An 18098-nucleotide genomic window follows, 5' to 3' on the forward strand; every position below is an offset into this window, starting at 1 on the left:
CAGCGGGACCTGCTGCCTTCCCTCCTGGGATCGACACCGCTGGTCAAAAAACACTACAGCCTGGCTGGTGTGCGGGGAGGGAGGCATGATGCCCTAAATCGGAGGCTTCTCCTCATGGAGAAGCACGTGAGAGTGACCAGCACAGACAGGCAAGGGGGATTAGGTGGCAGAAGCTGAGCTGAGTAAAGCCCCCCCTCGGGCAGCTGAAGCCTGTTACCTCCCTGAGGGGGGAGCGCCTGGCAGGGCCACCACAGCCCCTGTGCCAGAGCTTGTCACCAGGGGCACATGTCCCTGTGACGCCTGGCAGGTGGGGAGCGGCTGCTGCTGCGGGAAGGCTCGTGTGGTGGTCTGTCTGAGCTGCTTGGATGTGGCCCAGCTCTGGGGACCACGAAGGCAGGGCCTGGATGGAGCCCCCAGGGTGGGGGCAGCAGGTTCTTCTGTGGCAGATCAACCTACAGCAGCTCCTGCACACCCCGTGCCCCGCTCCCAGGCGAAGCGCTGGCGGGAGAGGTCACCCCATGTTCCAGGCTGCTGCTTGAACATGGGCCAGTGGCTCGGCTGAGTCATCTCCCCCCACAGCAAGCCCCTAAGGACAGTTCGGTGGTGGAAGAACAAAACCCTGGAGCTGCACGCACCTCTGAACAATGCCAGTGCTCTAATCCTACAGGAAAACATCTCGTGCTTTAACACGCAGATTTGGATGCACAGGGGAGGCTCCACAGCTCCCCAAGTGTAATTGTCCCTCAAAGACCAGACTCATCTACTCTGCAGTTGGGGTGTCAACTCAGAACAGACGAAAGCACAAGCTGAGTGACACAAATCAAGAAAATTCGCCCGAGGAACCAAGTAAGCGGCAAAGCAAGACAAGCCTTCACACACACAGCTTTTGTGCCTAAGGTTTTTGAAAATTACATACCAGCAGCAACTATATGAAACAGTAAGGTACCAGAGACGCAAGCCCCAGCAGTCCTGGAGCAGTTCTAGGACAGGCAGGGAGTGAAAACCGGATGACAGGACGTAGGAGATGGTCAGGATCTTGCACTTGCATGCATGCTTTGTACAACCCTAATTCACCCCTCTGCCAACCACTACTGGGACCACTTCTGTGTTATTCTCATCCTCCTCCTGCCACATGGGTCTGACCGAGTTTCCTGACAGAGTGCAGAGATCAAGCTCCTTCCCGGGCAGAGGGAAAGCCATGAAGCTGCTCAGATGACTAAATGTTACTCAAGTCTTTTTGAATATGGATATTCCATCAGGAATTGCCAGCAAGCAATAGTAGTAACAACAGAAAACCTCACTGGGTATGTTTTTTTTAACACCTAGCAAATACAGCCTCCACAACTGGAGTTTAAGAACAAAAACATGGAGCAGATGTTTTAATCGCGCTTAGGACTGGATCCGAGGTGACAAGGCAGCAGGCTGTGCTGGCAGCACGCATGCAGGTGCAATGCTTCACCCTCCAGCCCCACAGCCCTACATGTTTTCTGTTCGGGGCTCCTACATGTCTCCCTGCACAGTTCTAGAAGGGGAAACTCCCTGCAGTATCCCCTTTGGAGGCGCTGCAACAGCCGCGGCAAGCGCCAGCAGAAGTGAAGAATTCGTTTGCTGCCACCTCTTGCTAAAAGGGGCCCAAAGCCTTGCGGGTTAAGGGGAAGGCAGAGGCACGCTGCAGCCTCCGGATCCACAAAAGGCCAATTCTGCTTTAACCAAAGAACTTAGGCTGCATGGCAGTAGCACAGAAAACAAAGCAGGGCATGGAAATACGTATTGCTGGAAGTAGTTCTCACTGGTTTGCACATTCTCCCAATAACATTCACTTTAGGAATGTAAAACTGCATGTAGATGAACTCTTTTTTCCTTAAGCTGAAATAAGAGCAGTAACCTAAATCCGATGGGTAAGAGGCTAAACTCCAGCTGCGCTCACTGTGGATGGTCAATGGCACATCCCAGAGAAGACTCCACAGACTTTCGCTTCAGTCCATGTCCAAAGGATGACAAGACTCCATTTAGTCCTTGTCTAAAACCTCCGTGTATTCTATCAGACATGTATTAACGTTACAGCAATGGAATCTATCATGAATAAATAGATTTGTCATCTTCTAAAAGTTCTCCTGCACAGCTTTACACTGAAAAGTGCTGAAGGTCCTCTTGGCATGGTTTGGGTAAGAGACTACCACTGGTGTAAAGACATACCGCACCTTGGTCCTCCAGCATTTTAAATTACAGCTCAGGTACAGTGTGAACTAGGAGAATGAGGATAATCACTGGTATTGCCTGTAGTCGCCAAACGGAGAGGGCTGCAGCTGGGAGGGGTCTTCTGATATCTGAGGGCCTGCAAACAAGGCAAGAGAAAACAGGCAAATAGTAAATACCAAAAGGCAAGAGATTCCTCCTACTAACAGCATGAAACACATTCACAGCTGTTTTGTTTATATAAAACCCTTTTAAAACTAAGGAAGCCACTAACAAGACTTTACATTTAGTTTTCATTGAAAAAAGTTCAAGAGCTTTATGCATTGACAAGAACCTTAGCCCAACAAGGACCGTATTTTTATCTCCTTTACTAAGGGGGAAATGAATCAGAGCAGCGAGATGGAAACCTTCTCAGTCACCTAAAGGAGCGGAGACCTGTGCCTTAACTGCCCTCCAGCTGAACCTGGCCACTCGGTAAAGGTTTACCCGCGGCAACTTGCCTGACAATAAAGCGAGGCAGTGAAACGGAACGGATCACTGTGGAGTCAGCTTCTCTTACTGACGTTCTACTGAAGGGAAGCAATACGCTTCCTGCATGCCAATTTTAGAGAGGATAAATTGTAACGGACAGATGATACTCCTCCTCTAAAGCAGATTAATTTTAAAATGTCTTTGTATTAAGGACAGAAATTGTTATAATTTAGACCCAACAAAGAACATCAATGAACAAGCCTGAGAGAGGAAGCCTCTCAGGAATTTGTGGCTTGCTACTAATCCTTTCAACAATGTGGTTTTATCTGTATTCCTCCCAAAATAGGGTGGGGAGACAGAGGTATTAAGTATTTTACACAGGCAAGTATTTACACAGATGATTACCAGCTCAGCTAACTGACACCTCAACTTGTGTTTCACTTAGGAAAAAAAAAAGGGATTTAGTTTTTGAAGCAGTTTAGAAAAAAAAAACATTTAGAAAAAACAAAACATTACTCTTGGAAATCTTTTATCTGTATCAGCCTGCTGATCTTTTATCACTTCATTTAAACCAGGGTTACCCACACACTTGCAGGCAGACCACAGCCAGCCCGCCAGAACCATCCTTCCTGCCCCACAGCTAGCTGCTTGCTATTCCCTCAGACCTGTTGTGTCACCCACCACTGACTAAAATACTGTTGCCACCACCTGACCGGTTGCGTGGCCGCCTCAGGGGACAGAAGACATGGACAGCAGGGACACCCCTGCTTGCAGCCAGGCAGCCTCCAGTCACCCAGTGGGAAGGAGCTGATGATACTCTTGTGTCACCAGCAACGTGCGGCTCCTCCTTGACTTTCTCAGCCTTAGAAGCTGGCAACTGGCAGAGCGGATTTACTCTGTTGTAGGGGTGCTGACTGGAAGAGGTGCATTAGTAAAGACCGCATTAAAAAAGCCTTGCAATGCCACAGCCTGATGGTTCCCTTACCGTTTGGAAACTGTGTGGAGGCAAATCTTGTTAACAGAATACCAGCTCCTTCAATTAAAGCTAGGAGAATTCCTCCCATCGCAGCAGATCCGACCATGGCAACAGGTCCATCTAAAAATAAAAAGCACAAAACACTTTTTACTTCTCTGGTGCATGACTTTGCATATAGCTCTCCTTAGTCATAATCTCTCCCATAAGAAGGCTCAGCAGCAGTGATTTTGCATCCATTAAGCCTCATCAGCATCATCAATAAAAAGATAATTAGTGGGCAACTCCCTGCCCCCCTGAGAAACAAAGGCACACCGGTAATGTTTGAGAACACAGAATCATAGAATCATTTAGGTTGGAAAAGACCTTTACGATCATCAGGCCAACCACCAACCCAGCACTGCCGAGCGCATCACTAAACCATGTCCCTAAGCACCGTATCTGCTCGTCTTTTAAATCCCTCCAGGGATGGTAACCCCACCGCCTCCCTGAGCAGCCTGTTGCTGTGCTTGACCACCCTTTCAGTGAAGAAATTTTTCCTAATATCCAACCTAAACCTCCCCTGGTGCAACTTGAGGCCGTTTCCTCTCGTCCTATCACTTGTTCCTTGGGAGAAGAGATGGATACCCACCTCGCTACAGCCTCCCGGCCGGCAGCTGTAGGGAGCCATGAGGGCCCCCCCGAGCCGCCTCCTCTCCAGGCTGAACCCCCCCAGTTCCCCCAGCCGCTCCTCAGAGCACTTGTGCCCCAGCCCCGCTGCCCGGCTCTGGACATGCTCCAGCATCTCTACATCCCTCTTGAAGAGGGGCCCAAAGTTATCTTCCACACGCTCCAGGATCTTCCTGGACTGTTTCCTCTCTGCTGTACTGTATTTCCAGCAGACACCTGCTAAGCTGAAGTCCTCCAGGAGAACAAGGGCTAGCAATTGTGAGACTTCTCCCAGTTGTTGCCAGAATATTATCATCTGCCTCTTCACCCTGGCTGGGTGGTCTGTAACAGACTCTCACCATGACATCTGCCTTGGTGGCCTTCCTTCTGACTCTTACCCATGAACACTCAACCCAAGCACCATCGTCAAGCTGTAGACAATCAACACACTCCCCGACATACAGAGCTACACCACCGCCTCTCCTTCCCTGCCCATCCCTTCTGAAGAGTTTACAGCCACCCACTGCGGCACTCCAGAGTTATCCCACCACGTTTCTGTGACAGCAACTGTGCCAGAGCTTTCCTGCTACGCAAGGGCTTCCAGCTCCTCCAGTCTGGTGCCCGTGCTGTGGGGAACGGGGTAATGGGACTTCAGCTGGGCTATTGATCCTGCCACCTTTTTGTGGGGAGAAGCTGTAATTCCTACGTGACCACTCTCAGAAACCTTTCCATGGTTCCTAACACATCAATAACCCTCGTGTCTTTGCTGCCACAAGGATTTCTACCCACTATTGCCACTGAGACAGCAGCCTGAAGGACCTCCATCTTATTACTTTCATAAGCACAGGACAAAAGTTTCAGATTATCTTTCAGTTTCTCTGAAAAAGTAAATTCCAATTTGGGTATCACAGACTTCCTTCACTATCATGGTGAGAACTGTACATTTAGAGCACAGAAGTTTCTTAACTGTTATCCTCAGTTTCTTACTTCTTGCAGCTAAAATGGCTCCAGTTAGGGCTCCGCTTGTGATTGAATTCCACGGATCTTCCTTCCCTCTCATTCTGACCATACTGCAGTCAATCATGGAGAAGAGACCCCCCCAGACAGCAAAGCTACCTGTTCAAAAATAAACAAAAAACAGCTTACAGAAAGCAGACAAGCCCGCAACGCTGCAGCTATATAATCAAAGAGATGATGTAGTATTAGTGCGCTTGCTTTCAGACATGGAAGCATATGCAAACTCCCAAACATCAGTTAAAATCAATATTAAGAAAAATTCCCAGCTTGCCAGATGACACATATATTACACATACACACATTCTATATATAAACTCACTAATTTATATTTAATGACAGAAATCAAACAGTGATTATAATAGAACTTCTACCCTAATAAAGCCAGATTAGCTCAGGGAACTTTCATATTTTTCACTTTTTAAACGTATTTCCTCATAAAGAATGATGCAGAGTAATTTCACACCTTATCCTAGTGCTGCTCCCAGCACCTCAGATCAGCACCAGTCAGTACTGTACGGCAGATGCAACGAGAATGCAACAGCTTGCAGAATGCAAACACTGAAGTCTTTTAACAACAAGGTGTATTATAAATTAAAAGAAATACTGATCTCCAGACTCATTTGGGGAAAAGTATTTAGAGTAAGTTCACCCCTCCCTAATTTGAGGTGTCTTACTGCCTTATACCAGTTTAAGAACCAGTAAAAACCAGGAGGTGGGATTCTTCTCTCCGCACAGTCCCCACAGGCTGCAGCCACAGAGCCTCTTCAGCCCATGGCCCCAATTTCTTTAAGCAGTTCTGCTGCAGCTGATGTTTCCGTGCTCCACACCACTCTCCCATTTTCTCCTTCCGTCATGTATTAACTCAATCTGCCCCTCAGAATGGCACAAAGGCAGAGAGCAATGCGCGACCACAGCATGACCTTTAAGAGGTCATAACGTCACTTTGAATCAAACTGCAGGGTTGCGATTTTTAGACTTTTATGTGCAAAATTCAGTTCACAAACATGACTGAAATTCACCTGGCCGACCCCAGGGGAACAATGTGAAATCCTACCCAGACCCACCCATCCTTTTCATTTTTTCTCCAAGGTTGATCATTTCTTTTAATGAGTCCATTTTGTTTATTTTAAAACCCTGCAGACAATGCACAGGCTCCCAGGCAGCTCTGCACTGAGCTGGTTAAAATATGACACAATTATTAAACCTGGCTTATCACTCCATGAACGCAAAAGCATGTTTCCTCCACACTACGCTGACTCTGGATACATTAGGACCATATTTACTCATTGCTCGGACTAACAAACACCACTGCAACACAGCTGGCCCACAGCTCGGGTGTCACTGCACCTGTACCACGTTATATTCCCAAACTCAGTTATCTACCAACAGCCAACTGACTGCAACACCACCACAAAATTAATTACCTCCCAGTTGTGGAGCTCTTGTTTTAATAGCTGTCAAACTTCCCCGCAGCCGGTGGTTTACACCCTACAATAAAAGAGATATGACCATTAAAAATAACAGAGTCAGGTCTTGCAGCCAATCTGACTGTATATAGCATAACTTGCCACCGGCCCGATGTATTTCTACGCACTCTCAGCAGCTGTGATCAACCAGCAGAAATTGCATTTTACACATTAATCACTCCCTTACGTTATATCTGTCAACTACAGAAATGAATTACAGCCATCAGGCATTAATTTGAGTTCAAAGTTTGTTTGAGTGGCCTAGCGGGGATTGAACGAGTCATTTAAAGGAATTCTTCTAGCCAGATCAGCATATTTATTTTCCACATGTATCGTTTCTTTGTTCCTATCTGATGCCCAGGCCCTTGGCACAGTTTGCACACAGGACACCAGCGGAGCAAAGAGCAGCAGCAGGTGCAGGTAACCACAAGGAGGAGACTCTGTCCATGGAGAAAGGGAAAACCACCCAGAGGAAGAGTGCCACTGGGCTGCATTAGAGGAACCCTGCATGCTTATCCCATTCCCACCAGTACTTCATCTGGTTTACTAACCACCTCACCCCTACTGCAGATGCCCACAGACCAGGAGCAGTGAGCTGGCAGCACCAATCTCACTAGTTGTCCCAAATTCAGTCATTCCTGCTGGTCAGGTGGAGTATTTAGTCCTTGTCCCATCAGCTCAGCCTCAGTAGCTAAGAGAAGCAAGCAATTCAGCTTCTGAATGTGGTGCTGAGCCTTCCAGAGTCTAACACTAAACCTGCCACCCAGGACCCCACAGGATCACAGCTACGTATTTTCCCATGCTTTAAGAAGATTTAAAGAATATACACCCAAGTTTTATTTTTGATACAAGCACTCAGAAGTGTGGACAGGTTTATTTAATAAGTCTTAAGCAAAATTAAGAATGTAGTTAAGCATATAATCCTCTCCAACTCAACTGTCCAGGACCTCACTAGTTTGGAAACAGATATTTATTTACAAACCTTACCTCAAACTGATGGCTTATTAAGCGTCACATAGTGACATCAAATATTACTCAATAAAACCCCCTTTTATATGAAGCCAGAGAAACGTTTTAAAGCAAATACTCAAGTAGAAATTGTATCTTATTTTTGCAAATGTCTCTACAACAGGTTTATAGTCTATATTTTGCAGCAGAAATCCTGAAAGCGAAAACCGACTCGCATCAGCTAAACTTCAACTTTCACGTTTACGCACACTTCTGCATTTAAACAAAACCTATCAAGAAAATTCAGTTAATAAAACCTGTTAATAAATAAGTAAGAGATTAATTAAAGAAACAAATAACCTCTAATATAAATCTGAAGGAGAAAAAGATTCTTCCTTTGAGTCTTTCCATTTCTTAAAAGAAAGGGAGAGGGGAAGACCAGAAGAGGAAGAACAGCCCAGGCTTCACATCTTTACATGCCGACAAAAGCAAAGGCAGATCGGCTGAGACGGACACATTCTGCTGCGCCCTCCACTTCCCCATCCTGAGGGAAATGTCCCTCAGCAAGGGAGGGCAGCCAGCTGCCAGCATCCCACTGCTGCCATCTGATCAAACAGGGGGAAGCAGCACTCCTACTGAAAAGAGGAAGGGCCCCTGTGGAGCCTGAACCATTCACCAAACATTGTACCCTCCCGGTTTGGATTAATGACATGCAGGCCATTAATCAGTCCCACACACTGCACAGGGACTACTCCTCCTTTACCCTCGGCTGGCCAGATGCACTGTTGATGGACAGAGGAAGCAGGACTGCACTCTGAACACACTCTCAGATGATTTTACTTACCACTGGGGAATTTCTGAACCCCTTGATAGCTTGGAAAATGCCACCTCCTATTGCTCCCATTGTGAAAGCACCTCCGCAGTCATCTACTATCCTCCAGGGACTAGAAGGAAAAATAAAAGATGAAAATACTAAATTCCATCATGTTAAACTGTGCAAGTAACTGTAACGGATCCACCACTCATGCACTGAGTGTAGCTGGAGTGCAAATCAAGCCTGCAGCTGTATCGTCTCATATCTACTTGCTGAGCAGACATCAAGAGAACACATGCACAAGTAATATTACAGTAAAACAAACTCAACCTTTGCGAGGGTCTGCCAGCCCACCTCCCCGGAGTGGCAAGTATCACATATACAGAAGAACCATCTGAACTCCTCACATAAGGCAGCGACAGTATTTCCATCACGGAAAATTTCTCCAGCTCTGTCCTACTTATGTAAATAGCTTTAAATTTACTGTTCTCATTCTTGTCTTGACCTACAGAAAACTTAAGTGGCAAATTCAGTGAGACTCAGTTCTCAGCTGGCACAGAACACCGCTTTCCTGAATTAGTCATGCTTTTCATTAGTTCTGGTTATTTAAATGAGAGACTTCAAAGTCATCTTTTGTTAACCTGCAAAGGTTTTCCCTGACGCATCCTTGATCTCTGAAGTTCATTCAAACAAAGCACAGATCCAGTCAGAAGGCCACAATTCCTGCCTCCAAGGACACGGAGCGTCGAATATTTCCAAGCAGTGAGCAAAGGCTTTGCAAGAGAAAGAGCACCCTCCTCACAGCAAACACTTTCAACACCAGTGAGATGAGCTTTAATTTGAGGTTCAAAACCGCTTGCCAAGCACCACAGCCCTGTAACTCTCTGCCACTAAACTGAACTCCTCAACCAGGTGAGCACCAACCTGCTATTAACCTCTGTTGCCACTGCTGGTAATTTTGAAGCATAAAATAACAAAGTTATTTTGTTCCTTTGATCTTATACCAAAATCTTACAACAGAAGCCAAGCAGTCAGGTGATTATAACTCCTGCACTGTCAATGATCAGAAAACAAAAACCAGAGTGTAACAACACGCAGGGTCACAAAAGTGGAGACTATGGCAAGCTCAGTGTTCACACCAGCAAATCACAGATAGGAGCATCCATGGGCATTTCTGATTTCACTCTGAATTTCATGTTTCTGTTCCTGAGGATTCCCTACAGCATCCAGCTCCTGCACAGGAGAATACATTATCAGTGACCCGTTTTGAATCTGCCACAGATTTTCTACTTCACAGAATATGCTAAGGCTCTTCTGCTGTAAAGAGTGAAAAACATCATTGCTTTTCCCTAGATTCCTTGCTGTACTACATATTTTGTCACAAGGTGTCTTTTTTTTCTTCCTGAAAAAAATGTCTAAAATTTGCAGTCCCTCCTCCTACATGTTCTGCCAGGCTGCTCACTTTCATGACCTACTTCTGAATCCCTCCCTGCCTCTGCAGTCGCTTTAATGAGAGCACGTAGCCAGCTCTGCACGCCTTCTCAACGAAGGCAAACTCTTTGTACACGTGGCATTATTCTGCTTGCTTTGCTTTTGCACGTTGGCATCACCTGGTTGTTCCAAATGCACCAGATCCCCACCCAAATATCACTACTGACCTGTGACAGTGACATCCAGGTCCCAACCCCACCCTGCTTCAGGAAACAGTAGGAGGACTGTACCTTATCTCACCATATAACCCCCTTCTTTTTCATTGCCTTGCCCGTAACATGCTTTCATCTCATACTCCTTACAAATCCCCTCTAGATTTGACTAAATTAAATAATTTAGCTCCACTTCACATTTTATTTTCCTTCCCCTATTTCCTGATGTTTAATGATCAGGAAAAGGTTACAGGCACACTGTTGTCAGAGATGCAAAGATGAAAAGCGACAAAGTCTTTCTTCTCAGGGTTTTTTTTTGTTGTTGTTGTTTTGTTCTTCTCCACATCTCCTGTCCAGATTTTGATCTATTCTGTTATGAATAAAACATCTCATTACAACTCCCTTCCTTCATAAACTTGCTAACAGTGATCTTGTTAAAAGGCTTTCTGGAAATCTAAATAGATTATGTAAAGTGGTCTTCCTTTACCCACAAGGTCAAATAATTCCTATTCAGAAAATCATGACTGTTCTTTACAAAAGCTTCGTTAATTAGACCCCAATCATGGAATGCTTTCTTAGTTTTTTTCCATCTTTAACCTTGCTTCAGATGTCAAGCTCATTAGCTTTGGGGTTCATAATTCTCCTTTTAAGCTATCCTCCAAGCCTTCACAGGAGCAGCTTTTAAATGAGAAAACATCTTTGATACCAGCACAGCCACGTCCTGTGTCAGCTCCTTTGAACTCCCAGAAAGACGCCGAGTGCCTCTGAAAGCTGACACAATACACCCCCCAAACCCTGGCAGTGCTTGACCTTGGCAGAGGAAAGAATCAGAAGAGAATAAAAGAGATTACTCCATTATTAATTTGGCACTTATCTACAAGCTTAATGTTACTGTTGTTTCCCTGACTTTAAGGGAAGCCCTCACAGTAGGAAAACCATGTGCTCACTGCTACACGAAAGATAAGGTCAAATTCCTACTCCCAATGGCAACCGAGATCGCTTAGAGATGAGGAGAGCAAGGGCCACAGCTTTGCTTACGCCAGGGCTCTGGGGCAGCCACATACCAGCTCGACTGATCAGAGACCGAGGATTCCCCACACCCCAGACGGCGCCCAGAGGGAGCTGCAAGGCCTTACAGCACATCCCAAAAGGATGGCAGGGCCAGCGGAGCAAGGAGAGCTGGCAGGCGCTACGCCAGCTCTCATGGCCCGTGAGCCAAGGCCCTCGCTTAGAGGGGGGGCTCTACAAAGCCAATGAGGGGGCTGGAGCATCTCCCTTGTGAGGACAGGCTGCGAGAGCTGGGGCTGTTCAGCCTGGAGAAGACTGAGAGGGATCTTATCGACGTCTACAAAGAGCTTAAGGGCCAGTGTCAGGAGGACGGGGCCAGGCTCTTTTCAGTGGTGCCCAGGGACAGGGGCAACGGGCACAAACTGCAGCACAGGGAGCTCCACCTGAATATGAGGTAAAACCTTCCTCTGAGGGTGACAGAGCGCTGGAACAGGCTGCCAAGAGATGTCGTGGAGTCTCCTCTGGAGACATTCAAAACCCGCCTGGACGCAATCCTGCGCAACCTGATCTAGGTGAACCTGCTTTAGCACAGGGGGTTGGACTAGCTGATCTCCAGAGGTCCCTTCCAACCCCAGCCACGCTGTGATTCTGAATCGCCTCTCCAAGTCCCACGTCTGCCTGCAGCTCTCCTAACGGCCCATGAACCACGAGAGCCAGAGGCCACCGCGTTTTAAATAAACAAAGCTGCCTTTTCTCAGCACTGATGATTCAGCAGGGTGCCAGCCTGACACCAGCTCTGCTGCAGAAGGGGCAGCACTTCACCCTCACCAGACACGCCAGCCTGAACAGCCTGACCTCCGCCTCCCCGGCTATGCCCAGCACAGACAAGACTAAGCAATGACCCTGCTTCTAACGAAGGAGACTGAGATGCTAATTACAGCCAGGTCCTACAGTGTCACTTCCCAGTGATATCACACTGCTCCCAGAAACAGCAGATCCTGGGGACTGACACCCTCCACATCGCTGGGGCGGTGGGGAGAGACCAGGGCAACCAGCAGCAAAACAGGACAAAATGGTGTGGGGCACCCAACAGCCCCCCGACACCTTAGCAGCAAAATGTCCTTATCGCATGACCTTACTAAAGGGAGAACGAGATTACCTAGGGCCCACAGCAACCAATAAATAAATAAAATTTGCTTTGCTAATGTCCTTAACTTTGCGCAGTAGAATGGTGGAACTAACATTTATGGAGAAACTTAAAATGTGGCAGCAGAGCAACGCACAAAGCTTTGGGAAAAGCCTTGTGAACGGCCACGGGTCCCTGCTTGCAGAGGCGAGCAGAACACTGCATACTTAATCTTGAACCCAGCCTTTCGTCTAAATGCTTTGTTGCTAACAAAGAAAACAAATTAAACTGCAACCAAGGTGCTGTGACCGTTTACAATGGCACTGCTGGAATGTAATGGGAGTTGAGATACCACTGGTGAGGTGGCCTGCACGGCGGGGGACCTGGGGCCGGGGGGGACCTGGGGCCGGGGGGGGGCCTGGGGCCGGGGGGGGGGCCTGGGGCCGGGGGGGGGCCTGGGGCCGGGGGGGGGGCCTGGGGGGGCCTGGGCCAGCCGGTGCATTCCCGCCTCACGGAAGCGGGGGAAGGAGAAGGGCAGAGGCATCGGGGGCGGCGGAGGTGGGTCGTGTGCCCAGGCCCTGCGCCCCCAGAGGCCCAGCAGCGGCGCAGGCCGCAAGGCCTACCCACCACGCCGCTACCTCACCCCTTCAGGGAAACCCCAGTGGGTTCGGTGCCAGCGGGGCTTTACCCGCCCAGGCCCCCGGGCTCCCCGAGTCCCCTGCCCCCGGGCCCCGGCCAGGCCCTCGCAGCCACCCACCTCGGGCCGGCCCTCGGGCCGGCCTCCCCCTTAGCAGAGCCCCGCCAAGGTCACCCACACCCACAATCCCCCCCCGCCGCCGCCAGGGCGCGGCCTCGGGAGCGCCCTCCCCGCTCCCCCCGCCGGCCCCCCGCCCCCGGGAGCCCGCCGGTGCCCGGTGCCGCCACGCTCGCCGCCGGGCCGCGGGCCGCTCACCAGGGCTCCCGCGCGTACTCCTCCATCTTGGCAGGCGCCGCCGCCCTCACCCGCCTTCCCGCCGCGCGATTGGCTCGCCGCCCCCGTGCGCCGCCAATGGGGGCGGAGGGCGGGACTTGGGCGGAGGTGTCTGCGCATGCGCATGCCCCCTTCGCCCCGCCCCGCGGTGTCCGCAGCCCTGAGGAGCCGTGAGGGAGGGCCGGGGCCTCTCCATCTGCTGGGCCTGCCCTGCCCGCCCCCCTCCCGCCCTCCTGCGGGGCAGCCATCGGCCTGTGCCGCTGTGCGAGGGGAGAGGGCGCTTCGGCGGGGCTGGCCGCACAGGGCCCTGGGAGCGCTGCCCGGGGTGCCCGGTGGGTGCGGGTAGGGGCCTGCGGGGCGTCGGTGAGGCCTCTGGTGGGGCTGAGCCCAGGCCTAGGCCGCGGCGGTCTGGCAAAGGCCTGGAACAGGGCAGCTTGTGCTCTCTAATAAGTAGTGCCCGTGCTAAAAGTGTGAGCAAATCCATGGGGCAGGGGTCGGCTTGGCGATCCTGAAGGCAACTGTAAACACTCCTGCAGGAAGTGCTGTGAGCGCCCTGGAAGCGGGTGCAGAGGAGCCCAGTGGTGCCCAGCTGAATGGGAGGAGGGTGCCTGCGTGGTGATAGAGGGGTCAGTGCAGGGTGACATGCCTGCACCAAGGGTGTCCATCCCGCTGGAGCTGCTGAGGCAGTCCAGAGCAGCATCCACCTCACTCCTTGTGCCCCTGGATCAACGGGGCTGTCCTCAAGGTGGCCCTGGGGATGCTCCTGTGGGCCAGGCAGCATGGGTGAGAGCTGGGCTTTGAGGTCCCTGCTCAAGAGACGGTGCCTGCGAGTGGGCAGTTTTCCAGAGAGGCTGGGAAGGCAGAGCTGAAAACCCAAGAATTAGTCTCTTGTGCTAGCAGTGAATGCCAGGGCAGCCTACAAAGCCTCCAGAGTCTTTCCCCACATGTTCACAAGTGCTCCAAGTTGTAAATTGCTTATTCTTTTCACACTCCTAATTTAACCTTACACTATGCTCTCTTGTAAGGGTGGTAAATCATTCTGTTCAAACAGGCGATGCAGATTGCACGCCAAGGCACTTAAGTGCTCTAATAAATCATGGGCTGAAGCAACGGAAAGGAACTGGAATGCTCCACCTGCTTTAATCTGCTGTTTTCAAAGGCTTTAAAAGACTCCTTGTAATTGTAAGCCTTCGTGATCTGAGTGTGACAATGGCACGTTTGTCCTTATTTAAGGCAGGATGGGAGCAGGGGGTGATGCAGTAATGGAGATTACCAGAAGGTGGTATTGTGGCTTCTACTTTGGCCAAGGAGAGGAGATGGGAAGAGTGAAAAATCTCAGCATTGTCCCAGCTGGTGGAGCCTGGGAGACAACCTCTCTGCTCCCATGTCCACTGTTACTGCTGCGACTGGTCCCACGCTGGTCTGACCCTTTTTAGGGTGGCGATTTCTTGCAGTAGCTCTTGTTCTTTCCCCTAAAGAGTGGCAGGTTATTTCTATCAGGCTGAATGATCATTCTGGCCATCCCTTTCAACTTGTGAAACCCCCTGCTGAGCCCCTGTGGTGCTTGAGCTTCAGTGGCCAGAGTCACCAAAGGGGCCTCCAGTGCTGGTGTACCAGCAGGCTGCTGGTAAAGGTGCTCAAGGGCTTTCTGGGGATTTCTGAATTTCCCTGCGAGCAGGAGTTGGTTCCTTTCCCAATATATAATGTCTTCTCCACGCTTCCCTCACTCTCATGAGCAGGTGTGTTGCAGAGGGAGGTTTTGGGTGAAGTTGCAGTTGGGTTTTGGAGAGAATTGGTTTCTCTCACTGTCCATGGGACCAGAGCAGCTGCCTGTCACAGCTGGGCAGGGAGATGTTGCTTTCTCAAAGAACATCTTATAAAATGAAAAAGGTTTGGTGTTTTTAACCTTTCTTCCTGCAGACTCTGAAGGAAAAGGAAATAAAACAGATCAGAAAAATCCATCCCATTTTCAGTTGATCTTTATCAGCTAATAGGAGAAAATAAAGGTAGGTGGATGCTCCTAGGCCGGGGCATGGAAAGCTTTCCCAGCTCAGCCAGAGACCTGGTACATGTGCCTGGAAAAGCTACTTAACCTGACTCTGCCTCAGTTCCTCATCTCTAAGACGTGGCTAATCATGTTGCTGTGTTTCAAAAGCATGTTGTGCAGAAATACTCATTAGTGCCTCCAAGGTGGCCAGTTGCTATGGAGATGGGGATCCTGATAAATGCAGAGACTGAGGGAGCCTCGGCAGAGATGCAGAGCTGCTGGGAGCTCCTCTGCGCCAAACTGCATCGTACCGCACCGCGCTGACCTGCCTGGCACAGCCCCAAAGAGCCAGCATCAAGCCCACGGTGGCTGGAGCTGCCTGCGTGCAAGGCCCAGGGTCCCCAGGCTCATCCCCAGCCGCTGGTGGCCCATGAAGGAGCAGCCAGTGCAGACATATCCAGAGCTCCTCTTATTCTGGGGTGAAAACAGTAGATTTTCTTTCAGTGTTTTCTTTCTTACAGCACCTGTGGAATATGGTGCAGTCACAGCCGTACTCATCCCCATGTAAAAAGAGACGTGACAGCCAAGATGAATTGCAGTAAAACCATCCACTATAAACCCCAAGTTTAGGGTGACCCCTGCTTCTCTCACAGCTTTTCTGCTAATGAAGGAGTATTTCTTTGCAAAGCTCTGACTCTGTGTTACCTCAGCGTAGCCAGCTCTGCAGCTCAGTGGAGCAGAGCCTGGCAGGCAGGGACTCCCAAATCAGGGAAGGATGTGTGATACTTCAGGAGAAACTCAGAGCCTCCCAGGTCACCTTTACAGCTTCTTAGAGAGCTCAGTGTCTGGTGCTTCTCATCACTGGAGTCAGGATTCAGGAACAAAACAGAGACCATATCAAGGTGTTGATAGTGATTTTATTCTGTTGAAAACTGATTTACAATGCAGGAAAGAGTTGTGAAGGAAAGACAGGCAGACAGAAAGACAATTCTAGGGTTTGCTCACCGGTAGAAAGTTTCTTTCTCTGTTTTAGTGTTGCAGATTGGCCCTGGGACTGTCCACATACCCTGTCCCTGGAGCCAGGGGTGGCACACCCGAGGAAGCTTGGATCTTTCCCAGAAGAGGGAGACACACAGCTATGATTCCTCTCTACCGATTTTTTTGTGCCCTCTCCAGTTGGGAACTGAGCTTCCAGTTCATTACTTACCTCTTACAGGCACTTGGTGACTGAGCACAGCAACACCGCATGGGAACAGCAGGTGTTTGGCCTTTTTGTCCATCCCCAGACTGTTAACTCAAATTTCTCTTCCAGAAGACATAGTATTAAAACATTTTGAACCATGTATCCTGAAAAGCAGACAGACAGCACGTTAGAGAGGTTCAGGGCTGTAGTAAGGTGGAACAAGACACTCATTTGGCTTCTTCGGCCGAAGAGAGCACCAGGTAGACACTGATATGCTACATTCACTCTGGTTCCTGTTGCCTTCAGTGGCAGTTTTGGGGTGAGGGAAGGATAAGAGTCTGACTGGGGTGCAGCCAGACGAAGGAGAAGGGGATGGCCGTGTCCCTCCTAGTCCTTGGTGCAAGTGAGCACCAAGATGAGGGTCATGATATCAGGGAGATAGAAGCAATGGGGTGAAGCGAGATGAAATTCAGCGCAGCAATGTTTAAGGTTATGCGCTTGGAAACTTAAAACCAACAGTTTCTTCTACAATCTGGAAAAAATCTCAGTCGTGCTGGTGAATCATAGGAAGGATATGAGCGGGAGCTGGGCGCTGTGATGCCGGAGATAAATGAAATCCTAGACTGCAACAAGAATGTACATTTCCCATCAAGATGGGGTATGTCTAGTTTGTAGCACAAGGCATTGGGAGGCTCACCTGGAGCACCCTCTGCCTGTGTTCAGGATGGGATCTGAGCCAGGGAGACAGGCAGAGAAGGTGATTAGGCTGGCAAGGAAAATCTTACAAGGGCTTATTTTACTGGAGAAGATGAAAGGGCTGCTTGCTTGAACTAGCAAAGAGAGAGGCCTGAGAGCAGGCAGTAAATATGAGGAGGATGAAGAAGAAAGGATGAAGTTGGCAGCATAACAAACGGGTACAAAATGCTGTGCATGGGGTAAAGCTGCCCTGAAACCTAGAGAGAAGAGCCTACCTGCCTCCATCCCTCTGGGAGAATTTGCTGGTGCCAGTAAGCTTTATGGATTAGGTTGATGGAAAGTAGGTGCCTCCAACCAAAGCCCAGGCTTAGGGCACTGCCTGAACCAGACGCAGGAGAGACTCAGGAATTTAGTCTGTGCAGGAGGGACGTCTCTGGGGCTTGGCGGGGTAAGTGGGTTGTGATGAAGAGCAGCTGCAGAAACACCTCTGCAGAGGACGGGAAGCAGCAGAAGCTCTCCTAAAGCGACTCGGGGACAGTGCTGGGATCAGACTTCGCAGAGCAAGGGGCAGGCGCCGGGCTGGGCTGGCACGTGCCTGCTCCCTCCTGCTGCAAAGGTGCTGGACGTTGCACATCCTTCGTAAAGAAACCAGCAGGGCAGCCACCCACCACCTCTATCCGAAGGGCTGTGCGCTTTGGCTAACCGCACAGCTCCTGCAGGGCAGTGGGATAAAGATGAAAACTTTCTCTGGGGTGGGCGCTTTATTGCCCATTTCAGCCAAGAGTGGTCACTGCCACAGCAGAAACTCTCCCCTCCTGTGACAGAGGAGACGCCTCATATCTTTGGAGCCACACTGACCTCTTTAGTAGCCCCCCAGCACCCATGGGCACATGCCAGGGATGGGCCTCCCCCACCCACCCCACCCCCGATCTCCAGCCTGCCAGCTTGTGCA

The 18098-nt window shown here is 49.9% G+C and overlaps 1 protein-coding gene across 1 annotated transcript; it reads right to left on the reverse strand.

Moving 5' to 3' along the window:
- Window positions 1–884: 884 nt before the first annotated feature.
- TIMM17A (translocase of inner mitochondrial membrane 17A) lies at window positions 885–13372 on the reverse strand. Its single transcript, XM_055819730.1, has 6 exons — window positions 13263–13372; window positions 8564–8663; window positions 6730–6793; window positions 5276–5404; window positions 3653–3763; window positions 885–2335 (listed from the first exon to the last, which is right to left on the reverse strand). The coding sequence occupies exons 1-6, from the start codon at window positions 13286–13288 to the stop codon at window positions 2265–2267; spliced, it is 501 nt and encodes a 166-aa protein (XP_055675705.1). The 5' UTR covers window positions 13289–13372; the 3' UTR covers window positions 885–2264.
- Between the last annotated feature and the right edge of the window lie 4726 nt (window positions 13373–18098).

Source organism: Falco peregrinus, chromosome 16, assembly GCF_023634155.1.
Source record: "Falco peregrinus isolate bFalPer1 chromosome 16, bFalPer1.pri, whole genome shotgun sequence".
NCBI lineage: Eukaryota > Metazoa > Chordata > Aves > Falconiformes > Falconidae > Falco > Falco peregrinus.